Genomic DNA, 18,643 nt, shown 5'->3' on the forward strand with positions numbered 1-18,643 from the left:
GAAACAGAAATAAGGTTCTTATATTTTTTATTTATATTATATCTATTACTTTGAAATATATAACGGTATATTGTTATTTATTAAAACCATAATACATAACTTTATAAGAGCATAACAATATAATATAATAAAAATAGAACGTTTTTTAAAAAGCGCTTAATGTATCTTTCAGTTTATAATGATCATTATAATATTTTTATTTAGTATTATATTATATGTGTGTGTTTTTATATCATCATATTTTATTATCTATACTGTGTAATAATAATTTAAATGTTATCTACATCATTAATACAAATTATAATTATTATATATATACAACCCGTATATATTACCATATATAAGTTAAATATATTTTTAAAAATATTCCTATACATTGAAAAGGTTAATATATATATAATATTTTTATATTGAATAAAGAGATAACCATAGAACAAAGAATAATAACAAATGTACTTATATAAAGTATTATAGGAAATATTTTATTTCTTTATTTATTTTTATTTATAAACATATCTAAATTATTATATTTTTATTATTTATAACGAAAAATAAGAAAAAGGCATAGTATATATATATCTGTATTAAAAAAAAAAAAAAAAAAAGAAATTGCACATTTTAGCTATATGCGAAAATTAATCATATATGAACAAGTTAAATACTCTTATAATAATGTAAAATAAACTTTCATCATTAAACATTTAATGTAAATATATATATATATAAATCCAATAAAATATATTTTTTTAAAACACATAAATCAGATATGACTGTTGTAATATTATGTTATTCGATGAAAGGTATTAAATATATATATATATATATATATATATATACATAATGTGTTCCTTGTGTATTATTAAATATATACTTAATATAATATAAAATATAACATTATTTAAGAATTAACTTCTTATTCTTAAATTTTATCAAAAGGATATTTGGGACATATAAAACATATCTTAAAAGAACTTTATATTTCTTTTTTTTTTTTAATCATACATAAATATATATATATATAATTTTTATATTTCATATTTGTCGTGGTTTAAAAAAAAAAAAAAAAAAAATTTTATAATTGTTTCATTATATATTTATTTATTATTCTCTTCAACTGTTACATACGTTTTAACTTATTTAAAATTTCATCCAATTTTCTTTTAAATATTCAATTATTATTTTGAAATATTCTAAATTATATATTATACTACTTTTTCTATTATTATATAATATAATTATATATTATTATATAGAAAAATAAATACATATCCTTAATTTTTTTTTCTTTTTCTTTTTTCTATATTAATCACATACAAAAAAGGGGAAAAAATGGAAGATAATTTATAAAGAGAATATAAAAGGACATATTAAAAAATAATAATAATATATAATAGTTATGTATATACTGTAAATAATATTATAAGTTTATTTTCTATAATTTTATTATTTCATAGATTTTTTAATATTCATAAGGTTTTAATGTATATATATTATATATATATTATATATATAATATATATATATTATATAATATTAATTTACTACCCCCTTATAGCACCATTTTTACTATTCGTTGAAAGTATATACATATATATAATTATATTATAATATAAATATATATACATATACTGAAATATAAGTAATTAAAAAAAAAAGAAGAATTGGTATATATATTAAAAATACATTAGTATAATTAAAAATAGTCATGAACATATTTTATAAAGAAAATTTTATAAATAATATATAAATTATTATTTATATATACATATATATATATATATATATATATATATTATAATATATATAATATAATATAATAATTATATATAGTGCTTATGCTTATTTTTTAAGTATACTTATTATAAATAATAAGCCCAATGAATATTTAATATATGTATATTGTAAAATATTAAACAATAATAATTATATATATAAAAATTATATATTATTATAATATTATATTGTATTTATTATGTATGTATAAAAAAAAAATATATATATATAATAATATATTATATATATATATATTATATATATGTAGTAAATTTTTATAAAAAAAGAAAAAAAAAAAAAAATTGAAATTTAATAGAAGAAATAAATTTTTATAAATTTATAACTTTTAAGTTTAATTAAAAAAAAATATTGTTTATGTTTAAACATTTTTTTTAAAAAAAAAATAATAATAATACAAAGAATTTATCATTTAATAAGGTACAAAAAGAAATAAAAAAATAAAAAAAAATATATAAATGGAAATAATTCAAGCCCATTTAAAATTTTGAAACAATTAACATATTTAATATATATATGAAGAATTATATAAAATTATAATTTTATTTTCATTCCATTAATATATTATATTATATTATATTATTTATATATTTTATTTTATTATTTTTTTTTTTTTTTTCCCTTTAAAGTATATATTTTAAAAATGGCAACAAGATTTAAGAAGAACAGGAAAAAGAGAGGTCATGTTTCAGCTGGTCATGGTCGTGTGGGTAAACACAGAAAACATCCCGGTGGAAGAGGAAAAGCTGGAGGTTTACATCACATGAGAATTAATTTTGATAAATATCATCCAGGTTATTTTGGAAAGGTAATATAAATAATAATATTATATATAAAGATATGAATATTAAAATATAATGTTTACAAAAAAAATTATAATTCTTAAAAAAAAAAACATATTTGTGTATCTATTACACAATAATATTATATATATATATATATATATATATATATATATTTAATTATTTATATTTATATGGTTATAATATATTTCCTTCTTTTTTTTTTTTTTTCCCATTTTTATAGGTTGGTATGAGACATTTAAATTTATTAAAAAATAGAACTTACTGCCCAACCATCAATGTAGATAAATTATGGGGACTTTTACCAGAAGAAAAGAAAAAAGAATTTTCTGAAAATAAAGATATTGCCCCTGTTATTGATGTAACAAGAAAAGGATATTTTAAAGTTTTAGGAAATGGTAAATTAAAACATAATCAACCAATTGTTGTAAAAGCAAGATACTTTTCATCCGTTGCTGAAAAAAAAATTAAAGCTGTTGGAGGTCAATGTATATTAGTTGCTTAAACATATATATACATAAATATATATATTTATATATTAATTAAAATTATTTATAAATTAGTATATTTCTATATGTATATAAATCACAATTTATAATATTAATATATATATATATATATATATATGTATGTATTTATTATTGTGCATTGTATTTATATATATTTATATATATTTATATTTTTTACATATTTTATAAAAATATGTTTTTATCTTTTTTTTTCCTTTTTTTTTTTTTTTTTAAATTACACTATACATTGTATAATTGTTCAATGGGAACTTATAATGCTTATTCATTTTATTATTAAGAATAAACAGAATAATAATTTTTTAATATATTTTAAACGAAAATGAGAATATAAACATATAATATGAAATATTTATATATAATATATATATCACACCTTTTTTATAAGACGTTTAATTATTCAAACGTGTTGTTCTATTAATGGTTGTAACTATGTAAATATATATATATATAAATATTATTATTATTGTGCAATAGTTTAAAAGATATAATATATTCTTGTCGTAAAACGAAAAAGAAATTATATATATATATATATATATATAGAATATATAATAATATATATTTCGTGTTCATATTCGCATATAATATCATCCCTATTTTTTGTTTTTCTTCTTATGTGTTCTTAATATTATTTTTGATAAAATATATATACATATATATGTGTATTATTTAAATAATTTCATGTCTCTTATACTTTTCCTATCAAAATTTATGCACACATTTTTACTATTTATATTGTCTTCTATTATCTCCTGTTCTGTTATTTTGGAAAATTTTTCTGGGATAGAAAGAAAAGATATGTCCCATTTCTTAGGTAGGAGATATAGAACCAGCGTTATAAAATTAATTAGTAAAAGAATATACAAAAATGTATTATTTGAGTATAATGGTCTGTAAAATAATAAGATATATAAATTAATAAATATATAAATAAATAAATATATATATATATATATATATATATGTTAATTTTTTTTATACCCAACAAATCTCATCTTTTTCAAAGTCAGATCAAATAAAAAGGTGGCATATGTAAAACTCGAATAGGTATAGAATATTTTCTACAAAGGAAAGTATATATATTTTTAAATATGACAATTGATTAAAAAAATATAACAAGAAAATATTATTAAAAATCTATATTAATGTATAACATGTGTATTATTCAAAATGAATACTTTATTTATTTATTTATTTATATATTTTAATACGGTTGAGAATAATGATATTCCTAAAGAAATGAAAAAAAAAAGACATATATTCAAAAGAAGAGAATTAAGATATGTGCTCCTTTTCTCTAATACAAATATGAATCCTAGGCTTAACTATATGAAGAAGAAAATATATACATATATATATATTACAAAAATATTGTTATGCATATTCTCAAAAAATGAATTTTAATTAGTTATAAATTAAATGGTTCATGAATATATGCATATATTGCTATCTATTTATTTTTTATAGCTTCATATTGTTATTATTACTTTTGAGCAAAATTGAATAAATCCTGACAATGAACAAACAAGTAAATAAGACATAATGAAAGTATAAATTATTGTTGAAAGGACAGAAAGTTTAATTTGTACAAGATACTATAAAATAAAAAGAATAAATAAATAAATAAAAATATATATATATATATATATATATATATATATATATATATATATAATGCTTATAGTTTGTGTTTTTTTGATTTTTTTAATTTTTAATATTTAATTTAAAATTTTTTTTTATTTTTCCTTTGGTTTACCACCAAAAGTGAATCTAAAAAGGTGAGGCTATTTATAATGTCATCATTATATTTTAATACATCAATTATAAGGTTTACAAATAAATGAATAATTATTACTGTACTTATGATTAAAAATATTATTCCTAAGAAAAGTGATATATATGGAAATAAGATACTGCTATTTTTGGTAAAATTTTCTAGTAAGATATCATACTCTTTCTCTAAATTATGCACTGTATAATTAAGAAAATTTTTTTCTCTATTATATTTCATATATTTAAAAAATGATCGGAAATAATTCATTTTTAATAATTGGTTTTTTTCTTTTTGTAATGCCTCTGTAATATTTAATAACATTTTACTTTTTCTGTTTATTATGTCTAGTTGTTTTTTTAAGTCATCTTTTTTAATTTTTTTTTTTCTATATATATAAGAATTAATTAAATTGAAAGGTAATGATATTAACCCGATACCACCATAGAATATAAAAAAAAGAAATCCAATAAATGAGATAATTATAATAATATAATCATTGAACTCTAGATTAATGATTATTTTAATATTTGTGTTTTTTATATTTTCACAATGTTCTATTTTTCTTATATTATATATGAGGAAGTTTTTTTTGTATATATCTTTAATGTAATTATACCATAATGCACACTCTTGAGCATTTAAGTTTAAATTTAATTTTTTGAGATATAAGAAAGTGAAATACAGAAAACAAATAGATGATAAAAGAAAGAAAAGTGTTATAGGTATAATTTTTTTATAAATGATTTTGTATGTCATCTTGTTATAATAATAATAATTATTAGTAATATTATCATCATTAGTAATATTATCGTGATTAATAATATTACCATCATTAATAATATTACCGTTATTTTGGGGGTTATTATTCTTTCCTTTATTTTGCTTTTTTATTTTGGTATGATGTTTATTCAATGTATAAATTTTTCTGTCTGATTCTGAATATATTATGAACATAACAGGTGTTAACATAAAAATGTATAATATACTAAACCAGTAACATATTCTAAATAATTTGAATATGTCTATGTATTTTTCTATATCTTTATATGTATTATAATAAACGTCTATAGGTACTAATAATATTATTGTCCAAGATAATATATAACCAATTATAATAAAACATTTAATTATAATATAAACCAACCGATTATTTTCTTCTTTGTGGCTATATATTATTATTAAGCGTGTACCGATAATTCCTGATATGAATAAATATGCAATAAAGAAAATTAATAAAATATATTCGTCCATTGTTAAATATTTATAAAATGAATTTAAAATGTACTTTTTCTAAAGAGTAATGATGCTTGATTTATTTTCATATTTATTATAATTAAAAATGCATATTCATTTTTTATATGAAAAAGGATAAAATAGAACAAATTTTATTTTTTTTATATTATGGCTTATATATATATATGCGTGTGACTATAAGATTTAACATTATATATATGTATATATATATGTATTTTTTTTTTTTTTTTTTTTTTTTTTTTTTTTTTTTTTTCCATATAGCTTTTTTTCTTTTAAAAAAAAAAAAATAAATAAATAAAATGATATACATTGACCGTTCTATTTATAACATCATATAAATATATTTTATCATTATCTTTATATATAATAAATATTAAGATAGGGAGAACTACACAATGTAAATAGATCTCTAATATATTTTTCTTATATATATATATATATATATATATATATTACTTTACAAAATAATGAATTTTAATAAATATTCTTCTATATTTTGGAATGAACGTGATAGAAGAATTTCTTTTTCTTTTTTTTTTTTTTACCCCTTTAAGTGTTTATTTTATAAAAATACAGAAGAGAATATCAACATAATTTTTGGAGAACGAAAAGGAGAAAATTTTATGAGAGAATAGAATACATTAAAAAAAAAAAAAAAAAAATTAAAATGTATGATGTCTATATAAATGTATTATATTGAATTCATTTTTATTTATTTTTTTTGTTGTTTAAATATTTTTGCATACACCCAATTTAGTAAATAATATTTTTATTTTGTTGTTAAAAAAATGGTAGGAATTATGATACACTATATTTTCTTAATATTAGAGTAATTTTTTTTTTTTTATTTTACTTTATTTTATTTTTATATTATGTAAAATTTATATTTTCTTGGAAAAAAAAATATATATATATATATTTATTTATATAACATTCCAACCATCCAATCTTATTTAATTTTTAATTTTTTCACACATATATTTAAAATAAAATGCTTTACACATTTGTATTTTTTATTTTATTATTCCATTTTTGAGCTATTTTTTTTTTTTTTAAACATTGAAGGTATATTTCATAAAATAATATATCTCTTATAAGTATTCTAAATACAACTTTTATCTTATTATTTATTTTTTTATTTTTTGTTGTCATTTTATTTAAATTTCAATTAAATAATATGTTAAAATTTTTTTTTTAAAACACAATTGTAATATACATGTATATTTGTAGATATATATATATTTTTTTTTTTATTTTATTATATATATATATATATTTTTTTTTCATTTTATTATATATTTTTTTTTATTTTTTTTTTCTTTATATAATATAAAAACATTTTTATAATATTTTACACTGTTGATGGTATTTTTTTTTTTTATTTTCATTTAAGACATATGTATACAGAAATAGAAATTAAAATACATTTAAAAGAAAATAAAAATACACAGGAAAAAAGAAGGAAATAAAAAATTGAAAAAAAAAAAAAAAAAAAAAAAAAAAAAAAATTACATAAAAACAAAAGAAAAAAAGGAAGGAAAAGAAAGAAAGAAAGAAAGAAAAGAAAATAATTATATGTATATTTTTATTTTGCACCTTTGAATATGTATTCCTTTGATAAACAGATTTAAAATACAATAAAACAAAAATGAAAATATAACTGTTTCAAATTAATATATAAAATATATAATATTATATTATCATATATATTTATATATATATATATATATATATATTATTTTTTTTTTATATTTTTTTTTTTTTTGTTTTAATATTTATTTATTATTTTTTTAAATTAAAAATATAAACTTTCTTCAAATAATTATATCCTCTTATTACTGAGATATATTTTTCCTTTCCTTTTATTTATTTTTTTTTTTTTTTTTTCTTTTTTCTCTTATAAGAAATATCAATTAACACATCCACAATATATAATAAATTTAAATGAACCTTTTAAGATAATTTTTTTTTTTTTTTTTTTTTTTTTTTTTATTTGTTTATTTAAATATTATATGCAAAATGACTAAAATTGCCTTAATAGGTAGTGGTCAAATCGGAGCAATTGTTGGAGAATTGTGTTTGCTGGAAAATCTTGGAGACCTTATTTTATATGATGTAGTCCCAGGTATACCACAAGGAAAGGCTTTAGATTTAAAACATTTTAGTACCATATTAGGAGTAAATAGAAACATTCTTGGTACTAATCAGATCGAAGATATTAAGGATGCAGATATAATAGTTATTACAGCAGGTGTACAAAGAAAAGAAGGAATGACTAGAGAAGATTTGATAGGGGTCAATGGGAAAATAATGAAAAGTGTAGCTGAATCAGTTAAATTACATTGTTCCAAAGCTTTTGTTATTTGTGTTAGTAACCCACTTGATATTATGGTAAATGTTTTTCATAAGTTTAGTAATTTACCTCATGAAAAAATTTGTGGTATGGCAGGTATATTAGATACTTCTAGATATTGTTCATTAATTGCTGATAAATTAAAAGTATCAGCTGAAGATGTTAATGCTGTTATTTTAGGAGGACATGGGGACTTAATGGTACCCTTACAAAGATATACATCGGTAAATGGTGTTCCTTTATCTGAATTTGTCAAGAAAAATATGATTAGCCAAAATGAAATACAAGAAATAATTCAAAAAACTAGAAATATGGGTGCTGAAATTATTAAACTAGCTAAAGCATCTGCAGCATTTGCCCCAGCTGCTGCTATTACAAAAATGATTAAATCATATTTGTATAATGAAAATAATTTATTTACATGTGCTGTTTATTTAAATGGACATTATAACTGTTCTAATTTATTTGTTGGATCTACTGCTAAAATTAATAATAAGGGGGCACATCCAGTTGAATTCCCTTTAACAAAGGAGGAACAAGATCTTTACACGGAATCGATAGCTAGCGTTCAAAGCAACACACAAAAAGCTTTCGACTTAATTAAATAAATTCTCTTAATAAATAAACACAAATAAATAATAAATATATTAATATATTAATATATATATATAATATATATATATAATATATTGCTGTTCGTTTTTTTTTAATGTTTTCCTATTTATATCACTATAAATCATCTTCTTTCCTATATCTCATCATATAATTATATATATATATATGTATACATTAACTAGACAATATTTTATATTCTATTTTTATTCATATTACACATTAAGCATATTAATATAAATATAAATATATATATATATATATATATATATATATATATATATAATAATAATAATAATAATAATTAACAAATTGTCATTCGAAAAGTTCATTTGATAAGAAAAAATAGAAGAAATAAAAAAAAAAAAAAAAAAAAAAAAAAAAAAAATTAATAATAAATAATAAATAATAAATAATAAACATTAATTATATAATTAAATATATATATTTATATATATATATGTATATGTTTTATGTTATTAAAAAAAATAAAAACATCTTTGTTTTAACATTTGAAAACTATTAAGCTAGCTAAGGACCCGCTTAGCAATAAAGTAATAAAAATGGCAAATATAATTTTTAACTTCTTATCGTTCCTATAAATTGAAAACAAATTAAAATATAGAACAAAAAATTATTATATATATAAATAAATAAATATATATATATATATATATATATACATATATATGTATGTATGTATTTGGTTATATATTTATTTGTGTTCAATTTTTACCCATGAAAATTATCGCTTTTAAAAATATAAGGGTAACTAACACCTGCTAGTATACCTCCAACATTACCAAGTACATTTCCTAAAAAAAAAACAAAATGTAATTTATTTTATAAAGAAATAAAAGTACATAATTTTTTGATAATTATACATACGACAAAGGTATAAATAAATAAATATATATATATTTATTTAAATATGTGTGTATTTGTATATTAAAATTTATTACCATTGTAGGAAAATATAGAAATCATTAAATATAATGATAGAAAAGAAAATCTATAAGGCGAAAAAGAGGGGAATAATATAAAGTTTATTCATATAAATAAATAGACACCTATACATACATACATACATATATATATATATATATATTACATGAAATTTCCAAATATGCTTAGTTTATCAATAAGCTCATAATAGTGAACAATAATATCTTGTAAAAATAATCCAATAAAACCCGACAATATCGGACTAATACCCATTTGTACCTATATATATAATAAAATACATACATACATACATTAATTTAGTATATTTTTTTTTTTATAAAACATTCTTTTTTTTTTTTATATGTTCTACTTTCATTATATTTTTCATAGTTCCTTACATCTAAACATTTCGAAGTAGCACATGTTAGTAAATTTCCACAAGCTACACTCAATATCATAATAATTATATATTCTGCTTTTCCATAACTATTTAAAAAAATACATACAAAAAAAAAAAAAAAAAAAAAATGGGTTTACACCAATGAAATTTAGATGTCCATAAGGCTAACTAAATTTTCGTTCACAACTATAATATATATATATATATATATATATATATATATATATATATAAATATGTACATTTGTTTCTTTTTTTTTTTTTTTTTACTTTTTTTCAATTATTGTTCCTATATTCATTAAATAATACGTGTTAATCTAAAATAGGAAGAAATAGAAAAAAAAAAATTATATATATATATATATATTCATATACATTCTTCTCATATACATGTGCTATAATTAATTTTTTGTAGTACTAGGACATTCCATATATTTGAATGGAGAAAGGTGGCAGTTACTAATTTATAATATTGGTAATTATTTGAAACGGCAAATCGATTTATACCAATTTTTTTCAGCACATCTCTATATATATAAAAAAAAAAAAAATTAATTAAAAGGAAAACTTATTAAAATATTAAAATTGTAATGAAATAATACACATACGCAATAAAGAAAAAAAGAAAAGAAATTGAACGTTCAGTTTTAATTATTATGCATATGTACATACAATTTAATTGTATATATATATATATATATATATATATATTTATTTATTTATTTATTTATATAGTCTTATTGTTTTTCTTTTTTATATCTCTTTTTACTCATTTATGAATAGGGGACTACTAAAATTAAAAAAGATTATATCTATAACAACAAATAGAAATATTAACAGCAAGGAAAAGAAAAAAGTAATTGAATATAGATCAAAAGAAGGAAATAAGATTTGTATAAATTTTATATCTCTCTTGAATGTGTTATTGAAACTTGTGGTGTATTTATTGATTAATAAATTCGAATCATGGGAATAATCATTATTAAAATTATTACTAGCTCTCGTCCTAAAACTCATTTTTATAAATTATATGTTATGATAAAAGGAGATAATGAAATGGGAAAAATAAATATATAAAAACATCAAATGGATATGAATACACAAAAAAAAGAAAAAAAAAAAAAAAAAAAAAAAATTTATATGTATTATGAATACATATATGATGTTAAAAGTTGTATTTACAAAATGAATATTAAAAATATACCATTTTAAAAATAATTTAAAAATTGGATATTTAATTTTACAAAATGATCTATCGAAATAAATATTATTTTTCCAAAAATAAATATTTATATATATGTACACATATAATATTTTTATTAATAATACATTGTTATATATTTTTTTTTTCTTTTTTGACTCATACAAAAGTCCCTATTAAAACTATATACAATAAATATGAGCAACACGAGAAAAAAAAAAAAAGAATATATATATAATATATTATATATATGTATAACCTTATTTATATTAAAATTTATATATTTACTGCCATTTAAAAAAAAAATTTATATTTAATTTATATGTTGAGTGTGCATAAAAGAACGAAATTCATATATATAATAATATAATATATATATTTATATGTGAATATATTCAATATATATTCTTTCTGTTTTTTTTAAGAGTATAAATAATATACATATTTATTGTATAATATTGTTTGAATATAAGATATATATTTTATATTTAAGAACAACATACCTTTACATATAAAAATATTTTTTGTTATCTTTTTATTAATATATATATTATATATATATATATATATATATATATATATATATTATAATATGTCATATGCTTATATATTTTAATTTTTTTTTTTTTTTTTTTTTTTTTGTTCTTGATTTGACAAAAGGAAAGGTATAATATGAGTGAAAGTAAAATTTCTAAAACTAGTTTGTTACTTTTATTTAATGAAATTGTTAAGATAAATATAGAATTATTACGAAATAAGGATATTGATTTAAGTACTGTCAGCAGTAGTGATAATTATTATGAGGATGAGGAAAATGAAAAAAGACTACCATTTTATGATGATGAAAAGGAAGAAAATGATTCAAGGGAACAAATTAACAAAAATGAAAAAATCGATAAAAATGTAAAAAATGAAAAAAAAAAGTTGAGTGAAAAGGATATTAATAATAATATAAATGAAAATATAAATGAAAATATAAATGAAAATATTAATGAAAATATTAATGAAAACATAAATGAAAAAATGAGTAATAATAAAATAAATAATAATGATATATATAGTAATGGAAAAAATAATTTGAATAGTGATATATATACGAAAATACAAAACAATGAAAGAGATCTTATAAATATGGTATCAAGCAAATTAAAAGATATAGGGAAATGTATAGGTATGAAATTAATAGAAAGGATGTTAATATATAAAAATGAATTTTATGATGTTAAGGATATTTTAAAATTTATTTCAAAAGATATTTGGTATATTTTATTTAATAAAAATTCAGATAAAATACAAACACAAAAAAAAGGTGTCTATATAATTAATGAAAATGATATAGGTTTTTATTTACAGCATTTATTAATAGACAATGAAACAAATCAAAAAAATAATTTCATTCATTACTTTTTAATTTTAATTATTGGTATTATTAAAGGCATATTAAAGAGGTTCAAAATTAAGGCATACGTGACATATGAGTTAAATTATCCCCAGTGTAAGTTCACTGAATATGAAATAAGGCTGATAAACATATATATATATATATATATATATATAATATTATATTTATTTATTTTATTTATAGGTTCCTTTCAAATAAATATAAATGATGAATAAATAGTGTCATAAAAACTATTATCATATAATGTGAAAACAAATTAACAATTTAATGAAATAACAAATAAACAAAATTGGAAAATAAAAATATCAAACGGTTAAATATGTACATATATATATATATATATATATATATATGTATATAACTTTTAATTAATTTTTAAATATATATTTTTTTGAGATATTTTTAAAATATACTTTATCATTCCATTTTAAGACATTTTTTTTATTACAATTTTATTAGTTTTTTCATCAATATATTCATATTTACTTAATCCATGACATTTTTTATGAAATAAAAACTTCCTTTCTTTGTCATATTGATTATAAAAAGGATTATTTTCTTTGCTTATCATACCTTTTGAATATTCAGTAAAAGTATTTTTAAATAATTCTGTTTTGTTTTCATGTAACAATAATTTTTCATCACAGTTGACAAATATTTGTTGTTGTTTTATTAAAGGTTCCTTATAATTTACTTTAATTTTTTTTTTTTTATGATAATTTTTTATTATATTTTCAGTTTTTGCACACGAAAGAAATAAATAAAAATCTTTATTTTTAATAGGATATTTTTTATGATACCGTGACATAATATCTTTATCTTTTATAAATTTCGTTTGTTGTTCTATCTTATTTTGATAATAATTTGTTTGTGTTTCATTAAAAAGTAGTAAGGTGCTTATATCTTTTTTTTGTTGTTCTTTTGTTTTATTTATATAATTAAAATTATATGAACATTTTTTTTCCAAAAAGGTTTTAATAAATTTAATTTTTTTATCTATACTATCTAGAGATAAATAGCTAGTTTTGTCAAAGTATAAATATTTTGCATTCAATTTAGACATGTGTCTTTTTTTCAGTTCAATAAATGCACTCAATTGTTTATCCTTATAATAATAATAATTATTATTATTATTATTATTATCATTATCATTATCATTATTATTATCATTATTATCATTATTATTATCATTATTATCATTATTATTATTATTATCGTGATTGTTCGAAACGTCCAATTTTTTAACATTCAAATATTCCTTCGGTGATAATATATCTATATATATACTATCATTATTTCGAATATATATATCAAACATATATGGTTTTTTTTCTTTTAAAATTTCAAAATTTTCAACATTCAAATAATTTAATATATTTACTATTTCATCATGAATAGACATAAAGCTTTTTTTCTGAATATAATCCATATGTTTCGATATCATGGTGTTAATAGATAAAGGAAATCTTTTTATAAAATCTTGCTTTTCTAAAATTAAACTAAAACATATTTTATTTAATATATTTGTTTTTTTCTTATTTTCAATATTGTCTATTTTTATTAGCTTATTGAAAAACATTTCAATAAACTCGTAGTCATAAATATTATTCATTATCATTCCTTCTGTAAAAATTACCAATTGTTTTGCTGTAAATATTGGAAACAATTCTTTTCCTTTTTCCAAACATAACTTATAAAAATTCTCATTTTTATAATTAAGTTTTGATAAATTATGAACAATCAAGCTTAAATTTAAAATGGACATGCTTTCCATTCTTCCAGAAAGAATATCACATAATGTGTCACATAATTCATCATTTTTTATTTTTAATTTTCCAAGGGTATATATAATATTCGTTATGAGAATATCGTTTAATCCTTTTGCATTTCTAAAAAATATATAAAATAAATAAATAAATAAATATATATATATATATATATATATATATATATTTATATATATAGATATATTATATAGATATATATTTTCACATAATAGTTATATAACTAGCCATATTGAAAAAAAAAAAAAAAAAAAAAAAAAAAAAAAAAGTATTACTGTCTTAATAACATATATAATAATATAATAAAATGGAATAAAGTTGTACATATAAAATTTTAATAATACAACAAGCATATATTTATATATTATTATTATAAGTGAATATATACAATCCTTCATTTTAACCTTTTTTTTTTTCCTTTTTTTTCTTTTTTTTTTTTTTCTTTTTCTTTTTCTTTTTTCTTTTTTTTGTTTACCTTAAGAATAAATTCAAACAAACATTTATAAACTGGTCATTAAAATAAAAATTCTTGGAAAGTGAATAAAATGACATGGATAAAGAAAGAATGTTAAATTCTTTTTGTCTATACTGAAACACATTGGTCAAATATTTGTATATGAATTTATAATAGCTAATATTAAAATTGATATTACTTAAAATGTATAAATATAATGATACATATTTTATGTCAATATTTTTAATATTTTTTTTTATTTTAAAATGAAGTTTATAAAATATTTGTATAGGTATCAAATTCAATTTGAAATAATAATATAATATTAAGATTAAAATATTTGGGTTTTCGAAGAGCATTTTCCTTTTACTTATAATATAAATTATGGTTCTTAATATTTTCATATATGTATTTTTATATTCATCATATTTATTATTTATATTTTTTAGAGAAGATATATCATTGATTATTATTTTATTTTTTTTTGTATCATTAACGTTTGTTTTATGTTTACATAACGAATAGGAATCATCTTGAGTGCTTATTTTAATTTCATTTTTATCAATGGAAGTATTAGTTGTAGTATTTTTATTTATATTATTTAATTGTATATCTTTATAATATAGTAAATCATTTTTTTTTATTTTTAAATTGTTTCTACTTAAGAAATATAAAAGTGACAATATATCTAAATAATTTAAATTTCCAGGATTTAACAATATATATTTAGAAATATATAATAAATAAGAATTAGATATGGTAAATAGCGTTGAATAGGAATATAATATATAACATAATGTGCTGTTATTCATATTATTTGTATATACATTTAGCATATTAATTTGTTTACTTTTATTTTTTTTTTTATTTTTATTAAGTAATTCAATTGTATATTCATAACTCTCTTTATTATTATTATTATTATTATTGTTGTTGTTGTTGTTTTCATTTCTTAGTAATTTATTTAACTTGGTAGTTTTATAAACCTTGATATTATTACATACAGCTCGTAATACATTTTTAAAATAGGTATATTTATTTAATTTTATATTTCTATAACTTAAGGCCACGGATAATAATAACGAAGGAGATGATGCATGTTGAATATTCTCATTAATGTGTATAAATAATTTATTTATGATATCTATATTTTTTAAAATATTAAATGAAATTTTCGACTTGCTTAAATTCTGTAATTCATAGATGAAGACACTTAGTTTTGCTTTATCTTTTATTTTTTCATATTCATTCAATTTTTTAAGACATAAAACTAAAATATGTTCACTTTCTTTTTGTATATAACATTTTGTATAATGCGAAAACATTTTATTACTATTTAATTCTTTATCTATAATCAATTTATCATTAAAAAGGGGAGTGATGTTATTATTATTATTATTATTATCTACCTCATTTTCATCCCTCTTAGTTAATAAGTTGCGCACATGTAATTTATTTTTTTCAAAAGTATAATATAATTTCTTATTATTGTCTATACATATGGGTCTTAGAAATTGGTTTATTGTACAGAATTTTTTTAAAAGAGGAAAATAATTATTGTATGGATACAGAAAAAAAATATTTGTATAGCCTTTGTTACAATTATCCAAGTATATACCTAATTTTTTAATATGCATTTTTTTGGTTTTTCTTTTTTTTTCCTCTTTTTCTATGACATTTTTTCTTATATTTTTCTTATGTAACGTGCTAAAAACCTTTTGATATAATAATTTGTATCATCATTGAAATAAATGAGTTCAAAGGAAATAAAAACAAAACTTTTTTTTTTTTTTAATATAAATAAAATGTGGAAAAACTTAAATTCATAAAAACAATTATGAAAAATGGTACTTTTATTTTTTCTATAATTAAAATGGTAATAAAACAATAAATAGAAAGAGAAAAAAAAAAAAAAAAAATGAAAATTATTAATTATTAATTATTAATTATATTAAATGTAATCTTTAAATGAATCAAAAATATATATATATATAATAACTCTTAGTTATAAATATGTGTTATATTAAATAATCTTATGAATTAATAAAATATGGAGAAAAAAAAATAAAAATAAATAAATAAATCCCAATACCATTAAATCTGTAAAATGCTTCATTATATGTGTATTTATTATTATTTTTTTCTTTTGTATATATTAAAAATGGGAAGCTTTATATTTTTTTATTTTATTTTGTATGATCGATCTAGATATATATATATATATATATATATATATATATAATATACATTATAAATAATATTTATATACATATGTAAGAATTAGAATATATCATATACTGATAAAATATTTTGGGTGAACTAGATAATTTTTTTTTTTTATTTATTCTTTTTTTTTTTTTATTTTATTTAATTATGTTACAATACAAATGTATACGTGTGTATAGTAAAATTCATTTAGAAATTTGTATTTGAAAAAAAGAAAAGAATTAACCATAATAAAAATATATAAAATAATACAATTTTATCATTTCAAAGGAAATGGTGTACACAATTTTTCCTTTTTCGTATAAAAAAAATGTATCATTTGTATTTTTAAGAGGTCTTTTTTTCCTTTTTTTTTTATATTATTTTTATGAAATAAGAAAATATATATAATATATATATATATATATATATATATATATATATAATAATAATAATAATTTGATAAAATGAAATCTCGAATTAGGCAAAATGAGTGGTGTCAATTATGATGTAAAATTAAACGAATGTTTAAGTATATTTTTCCCTCAAAATATAGCAACAATTAATCCAGATACAAAATATTATTTATATGGTTTTTCAAATGATAACATATATATTATTGTCCACATTACAGATAAATATGTAATCTTATATATGATAAAAAAGGAATACTTTTTTTTTAAAATAATATATAAATAAATAAATAAATATATATAGTATGTGTATGTATGCAAATTTTTTTTTTTAAGACATTTTAAAATGAATATGTATAAATAATGCGTACACTAATTTGTTTATATTTTTAATTTTCCTAGTACTATTTGCATGATCCTTTGCATTATATAATATTGTTTTCATTTTGTTTCATTTTGTTTCATTTTGTTTCATTTTGTTTCATTTTGTTTCATTTTGTTTCATTGTGTTGCATTTTGTTTCATTTTGTTTCATTGTGTTTCATTTTGTTTCATTTTGTTTCATTTTGTTTCATTTTGTTTCATTTTATATTTTACATTTAATTTTTTTTTTTTTTTTTTTTTTTTTTCCACCCCTTTATATAGATAGAAAACTTTAAATTAAAAAAGAAACATGAAAAATATTCAGAATGGAAAATTTTCAGAATTGTAGGTGAACTTACT

The 18,643-nt window shown here is 17.1% G+C and overlaps 7 protein-coding genes across 8 annotated transcripts in view; 4 read left to right on the forward strand and 3 right to left on the reverse strand.

Moving 5' to 3' along the window:
• Positions 1-2,434: 2,434 nt before the first annotated feature.
• On the forward strand, positions 2,435-3,099 carry PF3D7_0618300 (60S ribosomal protein L27a, putative; the record flags this gene model as incomplete). The annotated part of the gene is made up of 2 exons (XM_961075.1): positions 2,435-2,599; positions 2,818-3,099. 2 exons carry the CDS (start codon positions 2,435-2,437, stop codon positions 3,097-3,099), a joined length of 447 nt encoding a protein of 148 aa, XP_966168.1.
• Positions 3,100-3,789: 690 nt separating this feature from the next.
• PF3D7_0618400 (LMBR1 domain-containing protein, putative) lies at positions 3,790-6,149 on the reverse strand (the record flags this gene model as incomplete). The annotated part of the gene is made up of 5 exons (XM_961076.2): positions 3,790-4,015; positions 4,106-4,185; positions 4,336-4,449; positions 4,612-4,719; positions 4,881-6,149. 5 exons carry the CDS (start codon positions 6,147-6,149, stop codon positions 3,790-3,792), a joined length of 1,797 nt encoding a protein of 598 aa, XP_966169.2.
• A 2,022-nt stretch (positions 6,150-8,171) lies between these two features.
• Positions 8,172-9,113, forward strand: PF3D7_0618500 (malate dehydrogenase; the record flags this gene model as incomplete). The annotated part of the gene is made up of 1 exon (XM_961077.1): positions 8,172-9,113. One exon carries the CDS (start codon positions 8,172-8,174, stop codon positions 9,111-9,113), a length of 942 nt encoding a protein of 313 aa, XP_966170.1.
• A 509-nt stretch (positions 9,114-9,622) lies between these two features.
• PF3D7_0618600 (rhomboid protease ROM10) lies at positions 9,623-11,478 on the reverse strand (the record flags this gene model as incomplete). Its single annotated transcript, XM_961078.2, has 8 exons — positions 9,623-9,713; positions 9,854-9,932; positions 10,080-10,129; positions 10,229-10,341; positions 10,461-10,548; positions 10,732-10,778; positions 10,880-10,988; positions 11,231-11,478. 8 exons carry the CDS (start codon positions 11,476-11,478, stop codon positions 9,623-9,625), a joined length of 825 nt encoding a protein of 274 aa, XP_966171.2.
• Positions 11,479-12,334: 856 nt separating this feature from the next.
• Positions 12,335-13,279, forward strand: PF3D7_0618700 (trafficking protein particle complex subunit 6A, putative; the record flags this gene model as incomplete). The annotated part of the gene is made up of 2 exons (XM_961079.1): positions 12,335-13,157; positions 13,248-13,279. The coding sequence occupies 2 exons, from the start codon at positions 12,335-12,337 to the stop codon at positions 13,277-13,279; spliced, it is 855 nt and encodes a 284-aa protein (XP_966172.1).
• Positions 13,280-13,491: 212 nt separating this feature from the next.
• PF3D7_0618800 (heptatricopeptide repeat-containing protein, putative) lies at positions 13,492-16,939 on the reverse strand (the record flags this gene model as incomplete). The annotated part of the gene is made up of 2 exons (XM_961080.1): positions 13,492-14,953; positions 15,324-16,939. The coding sequence occupies 2 exons, from the start codon at positions 16,937-16,939 to the stop codon at positions 13,492-13,494; spliced, it is 3,078 nt and encodes a 1,025-aa protein (XP_966173.1).
• A 1,057-nt stretch (positions 16,940-17,996) lies between these two features.
• The window catches only part of PF3D7_0618900.1 (phosphatidylinositol N-acetylglucosaminyltransferase subunit GPI1), a gene marked incomplete at both ends in the record, with an annotated part of 3,674 nt that continues 3,027 nt past the window's right edge, over positions 17,997-18,643 (forward strand). For both annotated transcript variants that reach the window (XM_961081.2, XM_024473113.1), the window contains 2 exons: positions 17,997-18,149; positions 18,566-18,643. The exon at positions 18,566-18,643 is cut by the window's right edge and continues 1,232 nt beyond it. In XM_961081.2, coding sequence (XP_966174.2) covers positions 17,997-18,149; positions 18,566-18,643 — 231 coding nt within the window. The remainder of the gene's footprint in view (positions 18,150-18,565) is intronic.

Source organism: Plasmodium falciparum (assembly GCF_000002765.6).
Source record: "Plasmodium falciparum 3D7 genome assembly, chromosome: 6".
Taxonomy (NCBI): Eukaryota; Apicomplexa; class Aconoidasida; order Haemosporida; family Plasmodiidae; genus Plasmodium; species Plasmodium falciparum.